General features: G+C 36.7%; 3 protein-coding genes across 3 annotated transcripts; all 3 read left to right on the plus strand.

Annotated features, from left to right (window-relative positions):
- The first annotated feature begins 481 nt into the window (after positions 1-481).
- LOC124879733 (toll-like receptor 13) lies at positions 482-6,598 on the plus strand. Its single transcript, XM_047384456.1, has 4 exons — positions 482-569; positions 1,995-4,459; positions 4,742-4,859; positions 5,498-6,598. The coding sequence occupies exons 2-4, from the start codon at positions 2,032-2,034 to the stop codon at positions 5,736-5,738; spliced, it is 2,787 nt and encodes a 928-aa protein (XP_047240412.1). The 5' UTR covers positions 482-569; positions 1,995-2,031; the 3' UTR covers positions 5,739-6,598.
- A 2,927-nt stretch (positions 6,599-9,525) lies between these two features.
- Positions 9,526-17,120, plus strand: LOC124878803 (toll-like receptor 13). The gene is made up of 4 exons (XM_047382918.1): positions 9,526-9,636; positions 11,051-13,574; positions 14,140-14,257; positions 15,884-17,120. The coding sequence occupies exons 2-4, from the start codon at positions 11,102-11,104 to the stop codon at positions 16,122-16,124; spliced, it is 2,832 nt and encodes a 943-aa protein (XP_047238874.1). The 5' UTR covers positions 9,526-9,636; positions 11,051-11,101; the 3' UTR covers positions 16,125-17,120.
- A 1,064-nt stretch (positions 17,121-18,184) lies between these two features.
- On the plus strand, positions 18,185-25,093 carry LOC124879491 (toll-like receptor 13). The gene is made up of 5 exons (XM_047384104.1): positions 18,185-18,283; positions 20,178-20,254; positions 20,438-22,925; positions 23,566-23,683; positions 24,295-25,093. The coding sequence occupies exons 3-5, from the start codon at positions 20,486-20,488 to the stop codon at positions 24,527-24,529; spliced, it is 2,793 nt and encodes a 930-aa protein (XP_047240060.1). The 5' UTR covers positions 18,185-18,283; positions 20,178-20,254; positions 20,438-20,485; the 3' UTR covers positions 24,530-25,093.
- Positions 25,094-26,897: the final 1,804 nt, after the last annotated feature.

Genomic DNA, 26,897 nt, shown 5'->3' on the forward strand with positions numbered 1-26,897 from the left:
TAGCCACGCAACATTTCTATACCAAATAATCCTTTTTTTGATGTTTTGTCAAATTCAGTTTTTGGGATAACTGAATTTTGGGTTTGTATTAGCTGTAAGCCATGAACACTTGGGGAAAAAAATCACCCTGTTATATTTAAATATTAAAATGGGTTTCACACTTTGAACTTTGCAATTATGGTAATTGCTAACTTGAGGTTTCAGATGTCAATTTCTTAAAGAATGACAGAGGTATATTTTATCCACCTATCATGTGATATAGGAGTTTTGTTTTTGAAACGTTATCAAAATAGCAAATCCATATTAGGTTGTTTCAAATATAAAAAGTATCATCTTTGTCTCTTTTTCTTCTATAATTTACCTCGAAAATGTAATGGATGGTGGCGAAACATTTTTCTGAATTCATATTGACTACATTTGACTGAACTAGTAGACTAAAATTAGATTAAACTGTTACAGGAAGTAACTGAACAGCGCACACGGCGTGAACAACATAGCTTCCTTTTGTTGGGGTTTAAAGAAATGAAACAACACTTCAGTTTAGACAGATGCAACTTTACACATCAACTGTGAGTACTAACCAAATTTATTCTTCAGCTTTCATTAAATAATAAGGAAATACACTGCAACAAACATAAATGTATTCATTTCAATTAACATAGTCAAATTCCCAGCAAGAATTATGCTTTTTGATAGATAAAAACATTCTAACAGATCTGAAAAAAAATATACATGTAGAAATATCATGTTATGTTCGTGTTATAACCTACACAATGTTTGGAAAGACTGCTTGCTTCACATTTTACTACAGACAGTTATTGGCATCCTCTAGAAGAAGGGAAAGCCACAAAAGTGTCAGGTTAAATTAAATGTTGGTGTTTGAGTTTCTTTATTGATTTGTTTCCTCTGTGTTGTTGACTGTATTCAGTTGCTATTTAAAGTTTTACTCATTGTAGTTTCGGTTCATGATTCAGTCTTGTGTTTAGATGTTTCTGTTACTTTCTTGGATCCAATCAAAAGATTACCTAAACCCAAATCCATCAGGTGTATGAACTGTACTTGGGTTTAGATAAGATAGATAGATAGATAGATAGATAGATAGATAGATAGATAGATAGATAGATAGATAGATAGATAGATAGATAGATAGATAGATAGATAGATAGATAGATAGATAGATAGATAGATAGATAGATAGATAGATAGATAGATAGATAGATAGATAGATAGATAGATAGATAGATAGATAGATAGATAGATAGATAGATAGATAGATAGATAGATAGATAGATAGATAGATAGATAGATAGATAGATAGATAGATAGATAGATAGATAGATAGATAGATAGATAGATAGATAGATAGATAGATAGATAGATAGATAGATAGATAGATAGATAGATAGATAGATAGATAGATAGATAGATAGATAGATAGATAGATAGATAGATAGATAGATTAGATAGATAGATAGATAGATAGATAGATAGATAGATAGATAGATAGATAGATAGATAGATAGATAGATAGATAGATAGATAGATAGATAGATAGATAGAATAAAAACAACTTACAGTTACTGCAGGTATTTGCAAATACAGAGGGTATTGCATGTGTTATTATACAGTAGAATTGAACAGTCTGACAGCGGTGGGGATGAAGAAGCTACTGTTGCATTCCTTCCTGTACTGAGAGTACAGTCAATTGTATGTAGCTCAGATTGTAAAATTATCAGCACAGAAGGTCACTGATCGAAATGACAGCAACAATAATGTTTAACTGTATTTTTCTTCTCTAGACAATCCTGAATGGATCTGGCCACACTTCCAGTCTTGTGGCTTCTCTGCTATATGTCCTTAACCTAAACCTATGACCTATCCTATTAGCAGCACAGTGGAGCTCTGCATAATGTGATAAATCATTTTAACTGATGTTTAATCCTGAGCAAAGTGACATTGTTTTAAATGTATTTTTGTGTGCTTGTTTTTTGCAGGTGATGATCTTCCAATAATATTCTCTACCTAGCAAACATGGCCTCTATAGCTAGTTTGTCTTTATACTTCACACTTAATCTTATCTTTCTTCTGCTTCCTGTTACCCCCTCACTGGCCTTTTCACTGAAAAACTGCACAATACTTTATCAGAAGAATACCTCTGCTGATGTTTCTTTGGACTGTTCAAACATGACGTTTGTGACCATCCCTGATTACATCCCTAAAAATACCGTGTCAATACAACTTGGAGACAATTTGCTCTTAAATATTATCAGAAAAGACTTTCATGACATGTCAAATCTTAAGAATCTAAATTTTACAGTGAATCAAATTGCTTATGTCGAACAAGGGTCATTTATCAATTTGCCTTTACTGGAGACACTTTATATGGGAAGAAACAAGCTTACCAACCTGACAAACAACATGTTTAAAGGCCTGTCAAACCTCACAGTATTGGTCCTCAGTTACAACAACATTCAGTATATTCATAAATCTGCCTTCCGGAGTCTGACTAACTTACAAACTCTTGAAATTGCTGGCATCAAACTTAAGCAAGTTGCAGAAATTCTACCAATCTTACAGCTGCCACAGTTACTTAGGCTTAGCTTAAAGCACAATAGATTTACCACATTTGAAACTAAAGACCTCCCATTGAATCTTTCCATGAGTCTTAAAGAGTTGGAAATTTCTGGTCCTGACCTGAAAATGTTAAGCATCACAACACCAGTTTTCCCTCACCTCCAGTCAATAGACTTGTCGTATGTAGATAAAAGACTAAATTGTAACTTTTCTGACAAAAGTTTACAAAAGAGCGTAACACAGTTGCATATTAACAGCCTAGCGTTTTCCTTTGAAGGACTCCAAAAAGTTCTGAAGAGTTTCGGAAGACTGAGACATCTGAGTTTTGAATCTGCGGATGATTGGATTACAATGGGACTATTATCCGTAGTCTGCAAAACACCAACACTCAGGGAGCTTATTATTTCTCAGAGTCATTTTGCCAATTTTACTATTGAACTTGCATCATGCGTCCAGCTCAGAGAGCTTAACCTGGAAGACAATGTCATGTCTGAGCTGTCAAAAGGTTCAATGCAATCGATGAAGCAACTGCGAGTCCTCAATTTGGGTTATAACCTGTTCACTGAGTTTCCACATGACATAAGAAACCTGTCCTCCCTTGAGATCCTGAAAATGCATTATAATGATATCTCTGGGTTGAGCTGTGATGATTTCTCGAACACCACACATCTGAAAGAGCTTTATCTGAACATGAACCGCATAACCCAACTGCAAAGGTGTATAACCGAAAAAATTGTCAGTCTAAAAGTTTTAGATGTGAGTGGCAATCTGCTAAAGGTATTTGGAGACACCTTCAAAATTTCACTGCAGAAGCTTGAGTCGTTAGACATCAGTCACAACCCCATAAAATATCTGGACACAGATGTCTTTCAACATTTAAAATCCCTGAAAGAGCTAAAGGTGGAAACCTATCTTTTTGTAGATGTACCTTATTTCAGTGGTTTAGAGGACCTTGAAAATCTTACAATCTACTTCCATACAGAAAGGACTTTCAAAAATCTTCAATCAAACGATGATAAAGCCTTTAGCAATATCAAGACCATGAAGCATCTAACACTGATCGGAAGCAGCGATAATGACTGGATCCCCTTTTACACAATTAAGGAAATGCTCAGAGCTTCTGGAAATGTGGTGGCTTTTACAATTCAGAATATCTATATTAATTACTATGATGTGGACACATTTGAGCTAAACCCCCAGCTGAAAAGTCTTACTTTATCATTGACAGATTTATCAGATTTAAATTCTGAGTTATTTCTATCCTTCCCAAACCTGCAGAATTTGGATCTTTCAAAGTCTAAACTCAGGTCTTTGGATTTTCTGGTTCAGGCAAATCTTTCTGCACTCAGATACCTGAAACTAACTGACAATGAGATCAGTGTGATTAGTGAGACGGTCTTCCAGTTTCTACCCTCTCTGAGATTCTTGGATCTGGACAACAACCTGTTCTCATGTGAGTGCTCAAACGCAGGCTTCATCCATTGGATAGTGACCAACTCGCAAACCCAGGTGGTAAAGGCTTATCAGTATAAATGCTTCTTTCCTGTGTCCAAACGAGGAAACTTGTTACTAGACTTTGATATCCAGTCTTGTAGGGACAATGGCAGCTTTCTCTGTTTCATTTCGAGCACCTGTCTGGTTGTTCTGACTCTCCTTATATCCTTCATCTATAACTTCCTGAGGTTGCACCTCTCCTACACATTCCACCTCTTTCTGGCCTTTCTCTATGACAGCAGGAAGAGGAAGAAAGGACACCCTCATTGGTTTGATGCCTTTGTGTCCTACAACGCCAAAGATGAGGACTGGGTTTACAGAGAGATGCTTCCAGTGTTGGAGGGAGAGCAGGGGTGGAGACTCTGTCTGCACCACAGAGACTTCCAACCAGGTAAACTCTGTTTATTCCTTTGTTTTTCATTGAATGTTATGGATGTCCATAATTTGAGGATCCTCTAGAAGATCCTATAGATTAGTATGAATACAATTTGGAGATTTCATAAACAGCTATCAACCTAACAAAAAGCTTCAATCTAACACACTTTAAACACAGACAACTATTTGATCATTAAGGTTTTGGAATTCCTTTTGTGTCTCACCATTTCATTTTATATTGATAACACATAGAAATGTCTAACCAAACAATTATTACTGCATATTTTTGTCTGTGTAGGTAAATCCATCATAGAGAACATCACTGATGCCATTTATGGCAGCAGGAAGACCATCTGTGTGATCAGCCGCAGCTACCTGCAGAGTGAATGGTGTTCTAGGGAGATCCAGATGGCCAGGTGGGGGTGCTGCCTTTATTATAATTAATATCTAACAATTGTGTCGTCATTATATTAATATACAGTTTTTGAGCTCAAAAAATTTGAGTTTTATAGAAAAACATCAAACATCCTAGTAGACTAATGAACAAAAATTTAGTCAAATTTTATCCAGTTATTAATGGAATATCCCAAAGTTTATAGAGTTAATGAACTGATCATGGAAATGATTGCACCCTATGGTAATTCTTTAACATTTATTCAGATATGGTTCTACTGGCGACTCCTAGAGGGTACTCTGGGAAATTGTCAATCATTTGAAAACAAATATTGTAGCCTGCACACCTCATATGTTTTTTGTGAAAATCATTAGCCCAGCCCTGCCTCAGCCACATCCATATCATTTTAATATGAACTTAAATTTTGTTGGTGTTATTGCCACCTGCCTGCACAGCGTAGGTATAACAGCACTTCTCATATTTATTGGGTAGAGTACGCTACTACGGCAGTGAGCAATGTTTGCCTACAACACAGTATAGACATGGACAATTACATTAGATATGTCTTCTCTGGTTTAAATGTGCTTGAGCAGTATCAGGATGGAAGAATAAACTGTATTATTAATACTTGTCCATTGGATATTTTATTTTGTTTTGCAGCTTTCGTCTGTTTGATGAGCAGAAAGATATGCTAATTCTGCTGTTTTTGGAGGAGATCCCTCCCCATCATCTGTCTCCGTATTACCGCATGAGGAAGCTGGTGAAGAAGCGCACCTACCTGAGCTGGCCTCAGGCTGTACAACACCCAGGAGTCTTCTGGCAGAACGTCCAGAGAGCTCTGCAGACAGGGGATGCCCTCACTGAGATCACAGACCCGCTGACCGGGCTAACAGGATGTTAAGAGATGTACAAAAGTTGTCAAATTAGTTAAACATTGAGAATTTAAAAAATAAACAAATTAAGCAATCACACTTACTGTTTTATATTTTGAAAAACGTTTTTGGCTTAAACCAAGTCCATGACTTGGGCATGTTTAACTTCAACTCATCATAACAATAGAAAGGCAGAGACTGGAAATTGGCTTATAATCACGTTAACCTGCCCCTGTTACTTGTTGTTACAACAAATAAAAATCAGAAAAGAGTACTCATTAATGCATGTGTGGACAGGGAGATTGTTAGTAGTAGTAGGTACATTGTAGGTACATTTCACTTGGTCTTACTTCCTGTCACCCACTCTGATTTATGTTTATTGAATCCTTGTTTTTCCTTTTTGAGGGTGGATCAGGTGTGTGGTGTACGATCATTAGCACCATCTTTAGTTATTAAAATTGACATTTTACTTCACAGATGTCACACTGTGACTGCTGAGGTAATGGTGGGTTAGTTTGTTTATATTGGTCAAACATTACCCTGCATGGTGTTATTAAATAAAATAAATGTTTTTTTGTTTAACTGGTTCCATCTTTAAGTGCTTTTAGGGTGTTTCTATTTATTGTGTTGTGCTAATGTGTTGCTCCTTACAGTAATGGAATGCATTGTTTACATAACGGTTTACTTAAAGCTTATATTTCCAATTTCATGTCTTCACATTAATTATTTTCATATTCAGTTTTGGCTTGTAAGCAATATTACTTTGTAGTAGTTACATTTGTGGTGTTTTTTGTGTTTTGTGCCATTGAGATTGTTTTATTATGTTTATTTTTATATTTAGCTGTTTTTCATGAATTTCCTAATAGAAAACATAAAAGCCATAAAAGTCCATCTTTTTTATTGTCATGCTTAAACAGAACTACATAATCAAAATGCCATTAAAATATCTTATCTGGTCTTTGCAAACTATAGTTTATCAGCAATGCTTTGCTAATACTAATATTGTAAGTGGAAATGAGAAAAACTGTTTTTAGTTTGGTTTTTGACTCAGTTCCTCATTGAGGCAGTTCTTCACTCAGTTCCTCACACACACTGATGCACAAGGAAATGAAAAAAAGACTATAAATCAAACTAAAGTTGTCATATATGTTGTGAGGTGTGAGTTGGCCAAGATTTGCCCATGTTGTGATGATACTTTTCAGTGTGCAACATCTGCAAAGCCGTTCTGTTAGTTTCAACCCAACAAATAAAAAATAATTAAAATGGGACCGCTGAGAAAATGACAGCAAGAGGGAACAACTTCTAGTACATCAAACTGACCTGCACAGCTTCATTTTAGAAAAACTATTAATTAAGTGTGGAGACTAATGTATTTCTAAAGAAAATAACATCTCTCAGAGTCTGCTGGTGTCATTTTATCAGTGTTCCATTGAGAACATCGTGACATGCTGTATACGCCGTATGCTGTAAAATGGCCTAGAGGACAGTGCTTCAGAGGCTCTTTAAAACTGTGGAGAAATAGGTTGGCTGCCCTCTCCCCGGAACAGAGGAGCTGCAAAGTTCCTGGTGCTCAAGAAGACAAAAAAACACCATAAAGGGCATTTCTAACCCTCTTGCCACCTGGAGCAACTGCTCCAGAAGTTTGTCATCAGTAGAGCTGCCCTGCTGTAACATACACACAACACATAAATCTGTCAAGTCGTCTATGTTGCAGTTGAGTTGTGTGTAACATAACACAACTCAACTGCAACATAAAGAACTTTATGTGTTTATGTGTTTTTATGTGATTTATGTGTTTTTTTCTATGCAATCAATTAAGGGGGATCTCAGCTCTGCAATGCCTCCCTGTATGCAGGGTGTGCATATACAGTAGGGTTCATTACACCATTATAACTGAGGGGCTGATTTTTTCTAATATTTGAAAGGAGACTTATAGGCATGTATTTCAGTAAACTGACATTAAAATGTCTTGTTTTAATGTAATATTTGTAATCTACATATATTAAAATGAATCATATCCAATTTCCATAAAGCAAACATTTCTCTTGCTTCTTAGATTCAGGTCCCCAAGTGGCCCTGAAGAACATTATTGTGAACAATAAAAAACTAAATATGACTGCTGGAGATAGGCACCAGCTCCCCCGCGACCCACTATGGAATAATCGGTAGAAAATGACTGACTGACTGACTGACATGTAATCACAACAGTTATTAAGTGATCAATAATTTGCAGCTGAATGTACCTTTCCAGTTGCTTGGGTTTCCAACAAAAAAAAAAAACACTTCACTGAATCTGCCATTGATGAAGAGTGCATGAATGTTTTGGCTGATATTTTGTAGGAAGAACAGAAACAAGAGTTATGTGAGAAAGTAAAAAAAAATTCCCTTGCCAGGGACATCACCCACAAGAAAAGTTTAAATATTAACCAAGAGCCAGTAAAACTTTTCATTAGGTACTATCTTGAGATATAGTTGAAAACTCCTGCTCTAATATACTGAATGAACATACAGCATTCCTATTCAAGGTTTTGTTTGAATAATTGAATAAAGTTTGTCTTATTTTCTTCCTATTATTTATTTTAACCATTTAATCTTATAATCATTCAAGATGTGTGTGAGTAAAGAATGTGATGAGTTGTCTGCAGGCAAAGATCATAAATGGAGCTGAGCTAGCACAGAAGGAAGCAGTCCAGTTGAGGAGGTCATAAAGATGAAGGCTAATTGCACTGAACAAAAGGGCAACTGACCCTGGAAGCTGAAAGAGGACTGTGGAAATGTGTTATTAATGGATAAAGCTGTTTATGACTTGTTTACGATGCAGCTGTTGTTTTCCCATCCTTTAGAGATTAATGTTTTTGTAAACTAGGGACCCCCAAAAGACAATAAAAAGAGGAAGCAGTTGGATGGGTTTCAGAGCGGTTGGGAGACTTGTAACTGAACACATCTCTGACCGTTCTCCTCGTGCGAGTAAAATAACTAATTCTTTGTCTCTCTCTCTTCTTTTTGTGTTGTTATAATATTGTTAGGTGGTTTAAACCTGACAGGTTTAACTCATAATTAATATTTGAGGTGAGGACAAATTATGGATTATATCAAAATTTACTGAATATGTCAGTTAGCAAAAACATTATTTATAAATACTTAATTTGATTCCTTCCATCCTATAAGGAACTTTATACATAGAGAAAGGTCTTTATATTTTGGAGGGTCTGGGACAGCACCTGTATGGAGCAAGTTGTTGTTCTGACTAAATCTAAACGTCTGGCAAAGACATTTTAAAGTGACCTGGAGAAAAGCAGTTGAAGTGGTGAGAGACTAATTTTGAGGAAGCAGGGCTGCATCAGAAATTTGACTATGATAGTTACTAGCTACTTACTTTATTTAAGCAAGTGTGGAAGAGCGATTCAGTGCACAAAGCAGAACAGGAGCAGATTACTGAATGTTTTAAATGACCTTTATTTCTTCTAAAACTCAACAAATAAGATAAAAAAAAAAAAACATTACAACATCAAAAGCTGTAAAAATAAGGAACTTTACAGTTTACAATAGAAATGAAAAAATCAAAAGAGCCAAACATGTTAACACATAAAACCATCAAACAGATTTTGTTAAAACTTTAACCAAACCTTTATACAGCTGAAAACTGAACATAGATTAAACTTAAGCACACATTTAGTTCTTTGACTCTTCTGAAATTCTCCAAAATATTTCTGACAGTGGCCCTTAATTCAAGGGTTTCAATGCAGAACATGTTAAACAGTATAGTGAGAAAGAGCGCATAGTGAGATTTGTAGTTTCCTGCTTTTGTATTTAAAGAAGCGAGACATCTCATGTATGATGTAAGAATGAAAGCACATCGCAACTCTCTTCTCAAGAAAAACATCTGCTAGTGCCTCAAGTCAGAACGGTGCAACACAGATATCAAGTGTGAGTATCAAAAACATTTATTCCTCTTGTCATTAGTATTCTAATAACAATGGTGAATGTTTTTACATTTAAATGTTAAATTAAAACAAAGTTTATTGAGATGAGTTTGTATTATTTGGAAAGAGAAATGACCATAACTGGAAATGACCTGAAGTCAAATCTCAATGAAAAACTAAAATTGTCAGTTGTGTCAGTTGTCCGAAAAGATCTATTTAAGAGTTGAAGCAGGTGATTGGGTGAGATGAGCCAAATGATCAAGGAAATCAGAAAGAAATGTCATTCCTATCACTAAATACCCTGTCACTTATTACAGTTATCTAAGAAATAAATAATAATAAATAAGTAAGCCCTCAAACAAAAAGTTCTTAATGTTGCAGTAATGTAAGAAAATCAACTGGACCTCTAAAATGCCATGTCGAGAGGGGACAGGGGAGCATGTTGTATCATTGTGTGCATGCATCGTGATTGCTGTTCGCCAAACAGGAAGATAAGCAGGGTGGAGTCTGAAAGTTTGTTCTTACCAGCACCTGCATGGTTGAATATAAAGAAAATGGAGTTAAATAGTAACAATTGAAAGGTAAAACTGGTCAATTAGGTTTAAATGGATCAGATGATTTGCAGGCTGTTTGCATCACACTCCTGCAATCACTCCCCTTAACATAAGGTGTCACTGTAGGGAAGTAATACTTATAGCAGCCGAATAGTTAAAATAAAATGCACTCCACATGTACAAGAACAAAGATAAAATATTTAAAGGAATGTTTGGATCAGTTTTTAATTACACTATTCAAAGCAATAGTGCCATTGCTATTTTGAAAACCCTGTTATTCGTTTGAACAGAATTTCTGCCCTCTACTAATGAGCTAATTTCTGCAGTGCAGAAAAAGGTAGAGGAATCACAAAGTAGAAATGTAAAACTGGTTCTGGAATGTGGGGAAAATGTTTACTGTGGATGTGAACTAACAAAGCATTTAAGTTATGCTGATTTATTTTACTCTTCACAATGTTCACACTGAACATGACGAGTCAGTTATAGAGCAATATTTTCTTTAAAACTCAGTATTTTGTTGTACTATTCTGTATATTCTCTAAGTTAATACTAGCTGACAGTATTTCTTGAGTTATACTCGGACATTAGCACCTGAGTTTTTGTTAAAACTCAGGTGCTAATGTGCGAGTGCTTTTGATGTTTTCTGGCATGTTCATGCCTTGGCGAAGTTCTACATCTTAACAATATAGTTTGTGGCTCCAACACATTGTGAAAGGAAGTCCTGATGTAGCTCAGAGATGCTCACAAAACTACTAATGCATTTAACTGCTTTAAACATTGTCAGCTGGTGCACTGAAATTCACTTCTATCAGTCTACCCTAGTTATATCAAATGATGTTACATGTGTATATGTGTCTTGTGCAGGTAATCATCCTTGAATGACATTGTCAACCACCTCAAACTAACTGAGCCAGCATGGCCACTACAGGAGATTTGTCTTCACGCTTCCTTCTGCGGCTTCTTCTTCTTATTGTTTATATTAATCCTTCACTGCCTTATGTACTAAAAAACTGCACCATACTTTCTCAGGAGAATCCCTCAGCTGATATTTCTTTGGACTGTGCAAACAGGAAGATTGAGACAGTCCCCAAAGACATCCCTAAAGATGTTGTTTCATTGAGCCTGAACAACAACTGGATGCAGAAAATTAGAAAAGAAGATTTCCATGGAATGCCAAAGTTAAGAGTTCTGGATGTAACATCAAATCAAATTGCTTGTGTGGATCAAGGCTCATTTATCAATTTGATTTCTCTAAAAACTCTCTGCATGGGAAATAACAAACTCAGTGATCTGAAAAGCAACATATTTCAGGGTCTGTCCAACCTTACTGTGCTTTTTCTCAACAACAATGGTATTCAGGTTATTCATAAAAGAGCTTTCCAGTTCCTTATTAGCCTACAGACTCTAGATTTAGGAAACAATAGGCTTCAAAAAATCAGTGACATTGAGCCCATCTTACACTTACCACAAATCCAGAGACTTGGACTTAAATGCAGTGGGTTTTCTTCCTTTGATACCACAGACCTGTTGCTGAGTCCATCCTCAAACCTCAAAGAGTTGGATATTTCTGGTGATTCCCTGAAAATGTTTAGCATCGCTACACACATCTTTCCTTACCTCCATAGAGTCGAGTTCTCCATGTGTTTATATTATATAGATCTGCAATGGGACATCCCTGACCAAGGGTTACTGAGGAACATATCACATTTATATCTTGAGAGGCCTATTCTTTCTTTTGAAGGGATCATAAAAGTCCTGGAGAGTCTTGACTCTCTAAGGCATCTGAGACTAAATGCCCTGAAGATGCGGGTTTATGAAGGACTGTTATCTACAGTCTGCAAAATACCAACACTGAGGAAACTGGATTTGTTTAACAGCCACATTAACAATTTGCCTGTTAAACTTGCCCTTTGCTCTCAGCTCACAGAGCTTGACATGAGAAAAAGTGATATACCTGAACTGCCACAAGGGTCATTACGATCGATGAAGCAGCTCCGATCCTTAAACTTGTTTGATAATCAGCTCATCAAAGTTCCATATGATATAAGAGGTCTCAACTCCCTTGAGATCTTGAATCTGAATGACAATTATATACCAGAGTTGACCTGCGAGGACTTTATGAACACAACACGCCTAACAGAGCTTTACCTGAAGAGAAATCGCATTAGCCAAGTGGATGGATGTGTATTTGAAAACATTGAAAATCTAAGGATTTTAGATTTGAGTTTTAATAACCTGGTGACATTTGAAAACAACCTTGTTCTTCCAAAGCTTGAAGTCTTGAATATAAATCACAATGAAATTGCATTCCTAAAGATGCTTGATTTTTTTAATTTCCAGTCCCTTAAACAGTTGGATGTAGGAACAGGTTTTTGGGACATGGTCACACATGAAACATTTCATAAAGTAAATAACCTGGAAAATATTATTGTACCTCATGAAACAATTTGGGAATTAAAGCACTTGGAAAAACTAACAATAGAATTTAATCCACAAAAACATTTCAATAGTCTCCAGGCAAACTATACTAGAGATATAATTTATTTAAAATCTATGAAAAAACTTACAATGAATTGCAACTTTTATTGCTTTGAATTTGAACTAGCAGAAGTACTCTGGCCTATGAGATATTTGGAGAATTTTACAGCTGTCAATGTCTTTCGAAAAGCTCCAACTGTAGACATGTTTCAGTTCAATCCTCATCTAAAGAGTCTGACAATCACAGAAACTGACCTATCAGACTTGGATCCAAAAGTCTTTCTACCAATACCAAACCTGCAGAGTCTTGAACTTTCTGATTCCAACATCAGCTCTTTGGATTTCCTGGTGCAGGCCAATCTTTCAGCACTTACATATTTGAAACTGACTGACAATGAGGTTTTGATGATTAATGAGACAATTTTCAAGTCACTCCCCTCTCTAACATACTTGGACTTGGACAAAAATCCGTTTACCTGTGACTGCTCAAACGCAGCCTTCATCCAATGGGTAAAAAACAACAAACAAACACAGGTGGTAAATGCTCATCGATATCAATGTTCCTCTCCTGTGGACAAACAAGGAAGTTTGTTATTAGACTTTGACATCGACTTATGTCGGGATGACGGCAGCTTTCTCTGCTTCATTTCCAGCACTTGTCTGGTTGTTCTGACTCTCCTTACCTCCTTCGTCCATAACTTTCTGAGGTGGCACCTCTCCTACACATTCCATCTCTTTCTGGCCTTTCTCTATGACAGCAGGAAGAGGAAAAAAGGGGTCCCCCATCAATTTGACGCCTTTGTGTCCTACAATTTCCACGATGAGGACTGGGTTTATAGAGAGATGCTGCCAGTGTTGGAAGGAGAGCAGGGCTGGAGACTCTGTCTGCACCATAGAGACTTCCAACCAGGTAAACTATGACTTTATGATCCAAAACTGCAGGTGGGTGGTCCAGCTTTTGTTAGTGGTCCTCAGCCAATGGATGGAGGAGATCTTTGAAGGAAAGTATGACATTTGTTTGAAATTTAGGTTCAGGTTTACACATGAGGTGCTGATTTCTATCATTAGCATTTACAGAAATATGAAAGCATAACATATCTGGTCCAGAAAGTCATAACATTCTATTGCTAGAACTATTTATTTTTAAATCCCAACTTTTTAGCTTTTGAACTAAAAATATTTTGTGACTTGTAAAACTATTTGAGCAAAAGTTTGCTTTTAAAATAACAAAATTAATTCACTGCATTATTCCTGAAAGTTTGTTTCTGCAAGCAATTTATTATTGTTTTATCAACTGTTGTGTGTTTTTTTTTTGGTGACAGGATTTTAATTTTTGCTACACTGTAAATAATAATAAAAGCAACTACACTGATTTGGTACTCTTCTTTGTCTTTGTTAAACCATCCTTTTTTTAAATCTGAAATGACAGTTTGTTACAAAGTATCCATAAGGCACCACATCTGCTGTGTCCACAGGTAAACCCATCATAGAGAACATCACCGATGCCATCTATGGGAGCAGGAAGACCATCTGTGTGATCAGCCGCAGCTACCTGCAGAGTGAATGGTGCTCCAGAGAGATCCAGATGGCCAGGTGGGGGCGCTGTTTTCATCTATAATCTTTTTTGTTTGTTTTTATAAAAAAAAATAGAATAAAGCTCAAAGTATTATAAATGTATCCAACTTTTAAAATTGCATATAAGAACATAATAAAAGAGCGTACAAAATGTTTAACATATGTGAATCAATAATTGATACAAAGTGCATCTCTATACATTTGAAGATTACAAAAAAAAAACTATTTAAGAAATTAATCTCAGCAACTTAAATTCAAATTTATAGACTTACTACACATAGAGTTATACTTTTTGAACTTTTAATTCTGTTAATTGTGATAATTATGGTTTATTGATCATGAAAACTCAACATTTCAGTTTCTCAAAAAATCCTAATATTGCATAAGACCCATAAAAACGATTCATAATTACAATAAAGAAATCTCAGCTTACTAAAAAGTAATATAATGTAGAATACACCCGATCTGCTTGATTGGAGTTCCTTTAGAATGAATCACCTCAGCCTGTGGCCCTGCTGAGGTGTTAATGAAGCCCAGGTTGCTTTGATAGCAGCCTTCAGGTCATCTGCATTGTTTGGTCTGGTGTCTCTCATCTTCCTCATGTTTAGGTCAGGCCAGGTTGTTTGCTAATCAAGCGCAGTGATGCTATGGTGATGAAAGCATTTTGCAGTGTGGGCAAATAAAATCAGCATCTCTATAAAGCTCATTAGCAGAGGGAAGCATGAAGTGCTCTAAAACCTCCTGTTGGATGCCTGCGCTGATTTTAGACTTGATGAAACACAGTGGACCAACATCTGCAGACGACATGGCATCCTAAATCATATCTGACAGGATACTTCACACTGGACCTCAAGTTACTTGGATTGGGTGGTTATCCATTTCACCTCCAGACTCTGGGACCTTGATTTTCAAATGAAATGCAAATTTAACCTTCATCTATAAAAGAACAACGAATTCCACTGAAACTTACAGCAACAAAGCAGAAACTAAAACATGGAAGGAGGGCAAGAGCAGAAGTTTGCAATATTAGACTTAGACAGAGAGGAATACTGTATATGCTGAGTGATCATTGGAACAGGAAAGAGAGTTTTCCAGCAACAGCTGCTGATATGTCAGCACTCTTCCCCTTGATTGTGTTGGCCATAACATGTCCACAACACAAAATGTTTGTCATAAAATTTTTGTTTTTGTTTTTTTTTACCTAATGCAATATCCTGATTTTGTGAGACGGTGAATTTTGGGGTTTAATTTCCTGTAAGCCATAATTATAAAACAAAATAAATGATTGTCACAATGAAAAATTGACTTTCATTGATATTCTAATTTATTAAAATCAATGATGGAAGTGGAGCAAATGATTTGTAATTTTTGGAAGTGGAAGTGTATGTTTGTTTTCCTACCCTCTTTTTTTATAAAAGGACAATCTGAAACTAATTTTGTTTCAGTTTTCCATCAAATGAACAACAAATCCTACCAGACATAATTATTTAAACCCTGAACCACCCTTCTTTACTTCTGAACAACAACTTTGCACCCAGGATTGAAAGTGCCTTCATTACGCTGAATTGAGTAGACCCAGTGTTGGAAGTAATAAATACAGGTGCAATAGAAAATACTATTTGTCTTTTGTCTGACTTCTTTTAGCTTTCGTCTGTTCGACGAGCAGAAGGATGTGCTGATCCTGCTGTTTTTGGAGGAGATCCCTTCTCGTCATCTGTCTCCTTATTACCACATGAGGAAGCTGGTGAAGAAACGCACCTACCTGAGCTGGCCTCAGGCTGTACAACACCCAGACGTCTTCTGGCAGAACGTCCAGAGAGCTCTGAAGACAGGGGATGCTCTCACTGAGAACACAGACCTGCCTGCTGGAGCAGCAGGATGCTGAGAAAAGTATTAAAGATTCCTTTAAAAAAACTGCATAAACTACACAAATAGATGTAAGGGATTGTGCTTATTGTTTTATATGATGCAGAACCTTTTAGCACCTAAATACAGTCTGCTGAACATCATCCTATGCAGTTCAGTTCAAGTTAACTTAATTTGAATGTGGCAACAGAGGAACCGATAGAAACCTCCAGCAGAAACATGCAGACTAAAGAGGTTGTAGTGTTGGGTCCTGTGTCTTGTTTAGTCTCTGATGAAGAGAGAGAAAATGTATTTCCTGATTAGCTGATTTTCATTAGACAAGAAAAAACTAACATCAGTTAATCTGTCATGTCCACGTTATGGAGGCAATAGTTTTCCACACCACCTCTGTTTTAATTTCAAATATTTAGCTAAATAAATTTACAACAGTATGTTTTTTGGTTTTATATTCTTCTTTTTTTTTTAGAGATGTGACTCTAAAAAACTCTAAGTGAGTCTGATCTCGTTCAATAGTTTGATGTAGAAAGTAGTTGTATCCTTAAGTTTAACAGGTAACAAGTGCACATAAGAACTGATTGATTTATCAAGTATACATTTGAACTATTTTGGCTTTTTGGCAAAGAATGCAGCTGCAAGTTTGATCATCAAAGTTTTCTAGCTTAAGCCAATGTTACAAAGAAGAAGTTTCAACCTCAGGCTCTTTATACATTACATTTCTGGATAACTGAAAGACAAAACTGCAGATTGCAAGTCTCAAAGGGTTTAAAAAATATGTCCACCTGTGCAGTGATGCATGTGTTTGCATTAATGGGTGGAAATATGTTATTGTCACATTTTTTGTTAACATTGTTTTACGGTCATGTTATGCTTTACTTGCTATTTTGCATCTACCATTGTTTGCTGCACTGCTATTTTTATTGTAGCTTCCATCACTGTGATATGGTTTATCAACTTTTATGAACTAGTTGTACTAATGATGATGAATTGCAACCTCACATAAAGTTGGTCACCAGAAGGCAAAATGCTCAGAGTTGTTTCTTTTTGCAGAAACCTTTCTTGAAACTAAAACACAGGTTGATATCACAAGATTCAAAGTTATTTCTGACCTGATCTCTGAATAAGTTATTAATTTTCTCCCAGCAGTGTTATTTGCAGAAGTGAAAACTGTCCACGTTTTTTCTGTGACTCAGTTTCTCAGCCCCACTGAAGAGGGCAGAGATACACTTGGCAACTTAAAAAAGGAAGTAGCTATATATACCTGGGTTGTGAAGTAGAACCTAGCTTGTTGACATACTGAAGGTGAAGATTATTTTCAGTTGTTAAATAAGGAAAATCAAACCTATTTTATCAAGTTAATGTTGTATTATTTTAATGCAATAATTATATATAATAAAGTAATCATCCTGGTGGATCCTGGTGCTGCTTTCAGACTTTTGCACATCTGCAAAATTTGACACACTTGATGAGCTCTGTAAAAACAGAGAATGACCCAATAAAAGAATGATTCAACTGACAAAACCAGAAAAGAAATGCAAATCAGGACTTAAATAGAACAAAGTGCACCACCAACATAAAACACCTACTAAAAGCTAAAACTCTAAACTGAACATAAAACCCCAGACTTAAAGTACTACATTTTTCCTCCTTTCTGTTGGGGTTTTTTTTACAATTCCCCAAGGCACTTCCTCTATGTTGAACTTGGCCCACGATGTCACTATTGCAGAGTGCAAGGCTTGCCTGCTGGGCTGCATTCCTGGGAGTCCATTTGGGTCCTGTCTTGACAGGGACAGGGTGGTGGCTTTTTCCACAATGTCCTCTGATTCTACCAGCATCATCTCAAGCCTCACATTGTTGCATTTAAACTTCAGTGAGGATGAAAATGGTGGAAGAAAGTATATCATTTAAACATTTTTATTTACTTTTCAAAGCATATCTCTTTAACTCTCTTGGAAAAAACTTGAAAACACCCACAGCAATATCTTTGGCAGCACAGTGCTGAAGGACATAGGCGGGCTCAGAAGTGATGTCTCTTCTTTTTGTTGATATTTAAAGTACTGAAGCATCTCAGATGAAATGTAACGACGGTGCTGCAGCCCACAGCTAAAAAAATGTAAAAGAAGTGAAACATCTCATTTCACTGTCTGCCTGAGATGTGACATGAAGATTTGATAAACAACTGTGAGTATCAAAAACAGTCATTAATTTATCAGTAAATAAATACGCAGTCTTGAATTAACTTAAAGGAAACTTAAAGGATATTACTTGAATCTTAATCACGCATAAAGTTGTATTTTTTTCCGGAATTTAAAGGAACAATTTTAAATACTAAAACAACTCCAAGCTGGGCTACAGGTTTCTCCTAGATTTTATAGTATGATTCTTGAATGTTTCCACATTGTCATCATTCTTTATGGAGACCAATGACCAATTGAAGGGCTGAGTGCCTTGTTTGAAACTCCTGAGTTAATAAAGACCTTGGGTTTTAACAGAATTAATAATTAGACCAGCAATAACATAAGACCAATGTCTCTTGTCTTCCTGCTATTTATTTTAACATTATCCATCTGAATGCAGGTCAACACACCGCTGGTTTTACAATATCTACGCATTTTTAGCTGAATTTTAATTTAATGTTTTTGACTCAGTTGATAGAGTTTACAGACCTTCCAGATAAATCCTGCTTTAAACTTTCTGTGTAAAAACTGATCAGACATCAGAAGTACCAATTGAGATTCTTAAGAGTATTCACAATCACTGACTTTTGTCTCTGTGAAATAAATGATGATATAAAAACATTTATTTGCAAGGAAAACAAGACAGATACATTGGTATAATAAACTATCTTTTCCTCTACAGCAGTTCAGAATATTTACTGGTTAAAAACTGATTGATGGTTTATCGCTGGAGCTGCTTTGGTGGAAAAACCTAAATAATAATATTGCAAATGATAGAGTTCAACCACCCTTATTACAGTATTTGCTTCTTCTAATACTCTAGTTCTATTATATCATTCATAAACCAAATTTAAGTTAATTCAAAATGGAGTTATGGTGTCAAGAAATGCCAAATTATAACTAATGACTTCTAATGAATTCTTTGAGCACAGTATTAATGTTTTATGAAATAACCTGCATCCTTATGTTCTCTATTCTCGGAAATCTGTAATCAATGAACCATTCTAAGTTTGATCTGCACAGGAAAGCATTTATTCATTGCCTTTTGCAACAATAACTTGATTTAATAAAGGAAATCAGGAGTGTATCTTGAGATATCCTTTCTGTAGAGCAAAACTGCCCTGGCACATGTAGGCAACCAGCTTCTCTATAAAGAATGCCTGAAATGCCGCAACAATTGATAAAAGCATGAACAAATATAGCGGTCAATTAATGAAACTGTTTGAATTCTTCAGGTCCAAAATTCAAAACAATAATCTTATTTCCAAGATGAAAATAAAAAATGAGAAGACTTTGCTTAAATAGTGGGCTTGAAGTACATTATTGAACCAAGACAGAATCGTCCTTCATAGAAAAGCACCTGGTTCAATCTCAAACTAACCACAAAACGTTTAAGGCCATCTAAATTAAAAATGTTCTCGTTCAGATTATAATGGGAATTTTTGCCAAAATTTTCCAGTTTTGTTCTTTTGAATAATCAGACATCAGTGCTCAAGAAGGCAAACGGCATAAGATCATGACATGTATGTAACAAAGGTAAAGATTGTATTATAAAATGTAAAGTAACTGTAAAAGTATTGGGAGCTGAGAAAATGAGACTCTGTTTATGATTTTTGCATGAATTTTTCCAGAACTGTATTAACAGAAATGTTGTTGATTCTTATTTTTTTTCTATTTTGTTTATGTCTGTTTTAGTGGATTTATATTCTCAATTTGACAAGAGTAATTGATATTTGTCATGTAAAGAAGACAGACAGTTCAAAAATAATGCTCTAATCCCTGCAGCAGTAATTTTTGTGGTTGCTGTGCATACCTTTTTTAAATCTTTTTTACATGATTGTTTGTATCTCTGTGTTCATTTTGTGTTTATGTTTTTTGTGTTTTTGTTTATTTTTGAGGAGGAGGGGAAGGCTTCGGATCTAATAACTGTCTGTCCGCTGGAACAGGGAAGGAGTCTCCAAGGATGGTCATTCAGGTTGAGTAATTTTCACCATTCTTAGTGACTCTTTGGTATTTTCTTTACAAATTTAAGATTCATTTAATTCACTTCCTAGCATAACAGCAAAGTCTCTCTCAGAATAGAAAACAGCTCTCTAACGGTAGCACTGGAAAATCTTACAACATGTTTTTGGTGTGTTTTTGTGCATGTTCTTTGCAGATGTCCATCCATGAATAACATCAACAACCTGATACAAACTGATCAAGCATGGCCACAGGAAGCTTGTCTTCACACTTCATTCTGAAACTTATCTGCCTCCTCTTTCAGATTAACCCCTCCCTGAGCTATGCACTGAAACATTGTACTATACTTTATCAGGACAATCCTTCTGCTGATGTGTCTTTAGATTGTTCAAACAGAAATCTGGAGATCGTCCCTAATGAAATCCCCAAAAATGCTGGTTCATTGAAACTCAACAAAAATAGACTGCTGGAAATTAACAGAGATGATTTTCGCAACATGTCAAAGCTGAGATATCTGGATCTAACAGCAAGTTTTGTTACACGTGTGGGAAATGGATCTTTCATGGATTTGGTCGCATTAAAAACTCTTTTGCTGGGAAACAACCATTTCTACAACCTAACTTGCAACATATTTCAGGGTTTGTCCAACATCAGTGTGCTTGACCTCAGTTTTAGTTTTATTGAGGTAATTCATAAGTCAGCCTTCCAATTTCTGACCAGTTTAGAAATATTGGATTTAGGTGGTAATAAACTCAGAGAGATCACTGTTCTTCAGCCTATCTTACAGCTCCCCAAAATACATTGGCTTGGGCTTGAACATACTGACTTTTCTACGTTTGAAACCAAAGACCTACTGCTGAATCAGCCCTCAAGTCTTAAAAAAATTAGTATTTCTAGCTATTACCTAAAGAAATTCAGCATCTCAACACCTATCTTTCCTTACCTCCAACAGATAGAGCTTGCTTTATGTTTTATTGATTATAATCTCAACTGGAACATACCTGACAAAGCTTTGTTGCAGAATATAACACAGCTGTTTCTTCAAAAGAAAATGCTTACCTTTCCAAAAATCCGAAAGGTCCTGTTGAGTCTTTACTCACTGCGTCATCTGAGGCTTACTTCAGTTTCTGAGTGGATTGAGAAAGGATTGTTATCCACAGTCTGTAAAATCCCAACACTGAAAAAGCTGGATTTGTTTTACAACAATTTTGAGAAGTTGCCGCTTAAACTTGCACCATGCTCTCAGCTCACAGAGCTTAACCTGTCCAACAACAGATTAAACAAACTGTTAAAAGGTTCAGTGCATACGATGAAGCAACTGTGGTCCCTGGACTTGAGTGCCAACCAGTTCACCAAGGTTCCACATGACATAAGGAATCTCTCCTTTCTTGAGATTTTGAATTTGAATGATAATCTTATTTCCAAGCTGAGCTGTGAAGATTTTGTGAACACGACATTTCTTAAAGAGCTTTACTTAAACAAAAATCGCATGAAAATATTTAAAACTTGTGTAGTTCAAACTCTCAGTAGTCTGAAGGTTTTAGATCTGGGTAACAATAATTTTATAAATTTCGGAAGCACATTCAAAGTTGCTCTTAGGAAGCTAGAGATCTTGGACATTAGTAACAACTCTATAAGAATGATACCACCAGGTTATTTTCAAGGTTTACAGACACTGAAACAGTTAAATACGGAAGTGAATTATCTTGGAAATTTTGATTATTTTATGGGATTAGGCAACTTGCAGAATCTTACAATCTATAAGTCTACTCGCAGGATTTTCAGAAGTCCTCATTCCTACAATTGTAAAAACGTACCTCAGCTGAAATTGTTGAAAAGTCTCACAGTTATTTACAGGACAGATAAGTATCACGATCCTTGTGTAGTGAACACGGTATCGATGTTTCTGCTGAAGATGATGGAAAATTTGGAAATTTTTAGAGCTGTGAATATCTGTATCGGTTTAATTTTTGGCAACATTTTTCGGTTTAACCCACAGCTCAAGAGTCTGACAATAGCAGAGTCCAATGTGTCATATTTGAATACAACATTCTTTCATCCAATCCCAAACCTGCAGACTCTGGAAATTTCCAAGTCTAAGATTAAGTCTTTGGATTTTTTGGTGCATGCCAATCTTTCTTCACTAAAATATCTGAGCCTTACTGATAATGAGATCACTGTGGTTGACGAGACAATCATCCAGTCTCTTCCTTCTCTAACATATTTGGACCTAAGCAACAATCTCTTAAACTGTGAGTGCTCAAACGCAGCTTTCATCCACTGGTTAAAGATCAACAATCAAACTCAGGTGGTGAATGCTCATCAGTATACATGCTCCTTTCCCATGGAGCAACGAGGAAGCTTGTTCCTAGACTTTGATATCCAGTCCTGTTGGGATGATTTCAGCTTTCTCTACTTCATTTTTAACACCTGTCTGGTTGTTTTAACTCTCTTCACATCCTTTGTCTATCACTTCCTGAGGTGGCATCTCACCTACACATTTCAACTCTTCCTGGCCTTTGTCTACGACACCAGGAAGAGGAGGAACGTGGACCCCCATCAGTTTGACGCCTTTGTGTCCTACAATGTCCACGATGAGGACTGGGTTTACAGAGAGATGCTTCCAGTGTTGGAAGGAGAGCAGGGCTGGAGACTCTGTCTGCACCACAGAGACTTCCAACCAGGTAAACTGTGTGTCCATACCATTTGATGTTATCTTCTGGTCATGCTATAAATTGCTGGTTAAAAGTCAGATATTTTGTGCAATTTCTACGTTCCTAACCCTCGTCTTAGGGCATGAACTTTGGGTCATGACCAAAAGATCGACATCCCAGATACGAGCGTCTGAAATAAGCTTTCTTCCCAGGGTGGCTGGGCATTCCCTTAGAGATAGGGTAAGGAGCTTGGCCACCCAGGAGGAGCTAGTAGTAGAACGTGTGTTCCTCCACAGTGAGAGGAGTCAGTTGACGCCTCTCGATGTTGGCTCAAGCATCTGTTTCAGATGCCTCCTGAACGGCTCCCATGGGAGGTGTTTCAGGCACGTCCAGCCGGGCGGATGCCCAACGAGCAGGCGATGTCTCTCGGCTGGCCTCTCCTTAACCAGTAGGACCTCATGTAAAAAGTCTATATTCCTATTCTGTTCTCTCTGTTGTCTTTAACAACCACGTCTTTAGGTTTTTCCCCACAGATATTGTTCTAAAACAGTGATTTTAATTTTTGTCATGATAGTATCAGAATACATTTTACACAGTTTCCTTTGTCTTTACAATCCTGGGAAGTTATCTTTAAACCACAGCTAATAAACTACATCTGTTGTGTCCACAGGCAAACCCATCATAGAGAACATCACTGATGCCATCTACGGCAGCAGGAAGACCATCTGTGTGATCAGCCGCAGCTACCTGCAGAGTGAATGGTGCTCTAGGGAGATCCAGATGGCCAGGTGGGGGCGCTGTTTTTTATTATACTGCATAATCTGTTCTGGAAGAAAACTTGAAGAACAGAAGTTTGTGAAATGCAAAATTTAGACATTAGTTTAGGAACCTTATTGGCCATTGTACTGTAAAGCAAAATTTGATCTAATGAATCAGCGCTGATGAATACTTCAAGATATACAAGAATTATTTTTGCTGACCCAAGCCACTTAGTTACCAATTGAGGAATTTTGGTAGATTCTCTGATGCTGAAAACTAACAAGAAGTGGAGAAGACACAAATAGGGAACTGCTTGATACTTTTTAACTTCTCTGGCTGTATCATCAAGTGTGTCTAAAGAAAGAGCTTAACAAATGCATAAACTGTCAACTTTTTATTTTTGTGAGCATTTGATGGCATTATAACAATTTTTGTTAAACAAAATAGCTGCTGTAAGATTAGTGAATATTCTTCTGTTGTATGTGCATTAAACCTGTCCTCATGCTGCCCATGTCTCGGGTTTATCTGTGTGTCCATTTATGCTAAATTAAATGATCTGTTTTAGATTGGAGGTAAGTGCCTCTTCTGCGATATATAAATATTGCAATTATTGTTTCTTTTTCTGTCTGACATCTTGCAGCTTCCGTCTGTTTGATGAGCAGAAGGATGTGCTGATCCTACTGTTTTTAGAGGAGATCCCTCCCCATCATCTGTCTCCATATTACCGCATGAGGAAGCTGGTGAAGAAACGCACCTACCTGAGCTGGCCTCAGGCTGTTGAACACCCAGGAGTCTTCTGGCAGAACGTCCAGAGAGCACTGCAGACAGGGGACGCCCTCACTGAGAACACAGACCTGCTGACTGGACCAACATGAGGCTGAGAAAATATGCAGAACTGTAAGATCACGGTTTAACTTAACCCATCTCAATTCTGTTTGACTCTGCTTAACATGCAAACTGATTTAAAAAATAATTTACTTACATTATTTTGATGACCTACTTAAGCCAATAGTATAATCCTGCTATTCATGTATATGTCGTTTTTTTTTTTTTCATTAACTGCTTTTCTTTCTAATGCCTTAATATTAACATTATTTCACTCTGAACTATGATACCTTATAACATGTCTTCAGGAGGAAAAATTAATGGATTAATGAGCAAATTAATACTTAAAAAGTACATTTACAGGTAATAGTCTTCAGTAATACCTTGAATACAGGGACCAGCATCACAAATCCTGAAGGTCAAGTTGATGGCTTTATTCTCACAAATGAAGCAAAGGTTTTGAAATTTTCTTTTGCTAATTTTCTCTGATTATTTCTTTTTTAGTTAATTTTTTTAATTTGTTTTTACTTTGTTATTGTTTAAGTCCTGCATTTTTCCTACTTAGCCAGATTGTTTTAGTCTGTTTTAGTACGTTATACTTTAAGGTAAACCATTTATAGTCATAATAAACTGATTAAAAAAAACTGTTCCTGAAGGTTTTTTATTCATCAAACCACTGAAAACTGTGAGGGTTTTTTTCTCTGGTACTTTCACACATTTTACTTTGCATAATCAATTTCATTTAGTTAAAGGCACATTATTTATTAAATGCCTGTTTAGGAATTACAGGTCCTTCTCAAAATATTAGCATATTGTGATAAAGTTCATTATTTTCCATAATGTAATGATGAAAATTTAACATTCATATATTTTAGATTCATTGCACACTAACTGAAATATTTCAGGTCTTTTATTGTCTTAATACGGATGATTTTGGCATACAGCTCATGAAAACCCAAAATTCTTATCTCACAAAATTAGCATATTTCATCCGACCAATAAAAAAAAAGTGTTTTTAATACAAAAAACATCAACCTTCAAATAATCATGTACAGTTATGCACTCAATACTTGGTCGGGAATCCTTTTGCAGAAATGACTGCTTCAATGCGGCGTGGCATGGAGGCAATCAGCCTGTGGCACTGCTGAGGTCTTATGGAGGCCCAGGATGCTTCGATAGCGGCCTTTAGCTCATCCAGAGTGTTGGGTCTTGAGTCTCTCAACGTTCTCTTCACAATATCCCACAGATTCTCTATGGGGTTCAGGTCAGGAGAGTTGGCAGGCCAATTGAGCACAGTGATACCATGGTCAGTAAACCATTTACCAGTGGTTTTGGCACTGTGAGCAGGTGCCAGGTCGTGCTGAAAAATGAAATCTTCATCTCCATAAAGCTTTTCAGCAGATGGAAGCATGAAGTGCTCCAAAATCTCCTGATAGCTAGTTGCATTGACCCTGCCCTTGATAAAACACAGTGGACCAACACCAGCAGCTGACACGGCACCCCAGACCATCACTGACTGTGGGTACTTGACACTGGACTTCTGGCATTTTGGCATTTCCTTCTCCCCAGTCTTCCTCCAGACTCTGGCACCTTGATTTCCGAATGACATGCAGAATTTGCTTTCATCCGAAAAAAGTACTTTGGACCACTGAGCAACAGTCCAGTGCTGCTTCTCTGTAGCCCAGGTCAGGTGCTTCTGCCGCTGTTTCTGGTTCAAAAGTGGCTTGACCTGGGGAATGCGGCACCTGTAGCCCATTTCCTGCACACGCCTGTGCACGGTGGCTCTGGATGTTTCTACTCCAGACTCAGTCCACTGCTTCCGCAGGTCCCCAAGGTCTGGAATCGGCCCTTCTCCACAATCTTCCTCAGGGTCCGGTCACCTCTTCTCGTTGTGCAGCGTTTTCTGCCACACTTTTTCCTTCCCACAGACTTCCCACTGAGGTGCCTTGATACAGCACTCTGGGAACAGCCTATTCGTTCAGAAATTTCTTTCTGTGTCTTACCCTCTTGCTTGAGGGTGTCAATAGTGGCCCTTCTGGACAGCAGTCAGGTCGGCAGTCTTACCCATGATTGGGGTTTTGAGTGATGGACTAGGCTGGGAGTTTTAAAGGCCTCAGGAATCTTTTGCGGGTGTTTAGAGTTAACTCGTTGATTCAGATGATTAGGTTCATAGCTCGTTTAGAGACCCTTTTAATGATATGCTAATTTTGTGAGATAGGAATTTTGGATTTTCATGAGCTGTATGCCAAAATCATCCGTATTAAGACAATAAAAGACCTGAAATATTTCAGTTAGTGTGCAATGAATCTAAAAGATATAAATGTTAAAATTTCATCATGACAATATGGAAAATAATTAACTTTATCACAATATGCTAATATTTTGAGAAGGACCTGTATAGAAGAATTGCTTTGTTAT

The sequence above is a fragment of the Girardinichthys multiradiatus genome, chromosome 13 (genome assembly GCF_021462225.1).
Source record: "Girardinichthys multiradiatus isolate DD_20200921_A chromosome 13, DD_fGirMul_XY1, whole genome shotgun sequence".
NCBI classification, from domain to species: Eukaryota; Metazoa; Chordata; class Actinopteri; order Cyprinodontiformes; family Goodeidae; genus Girardinichthys; species Girardinichthys multiradiatus.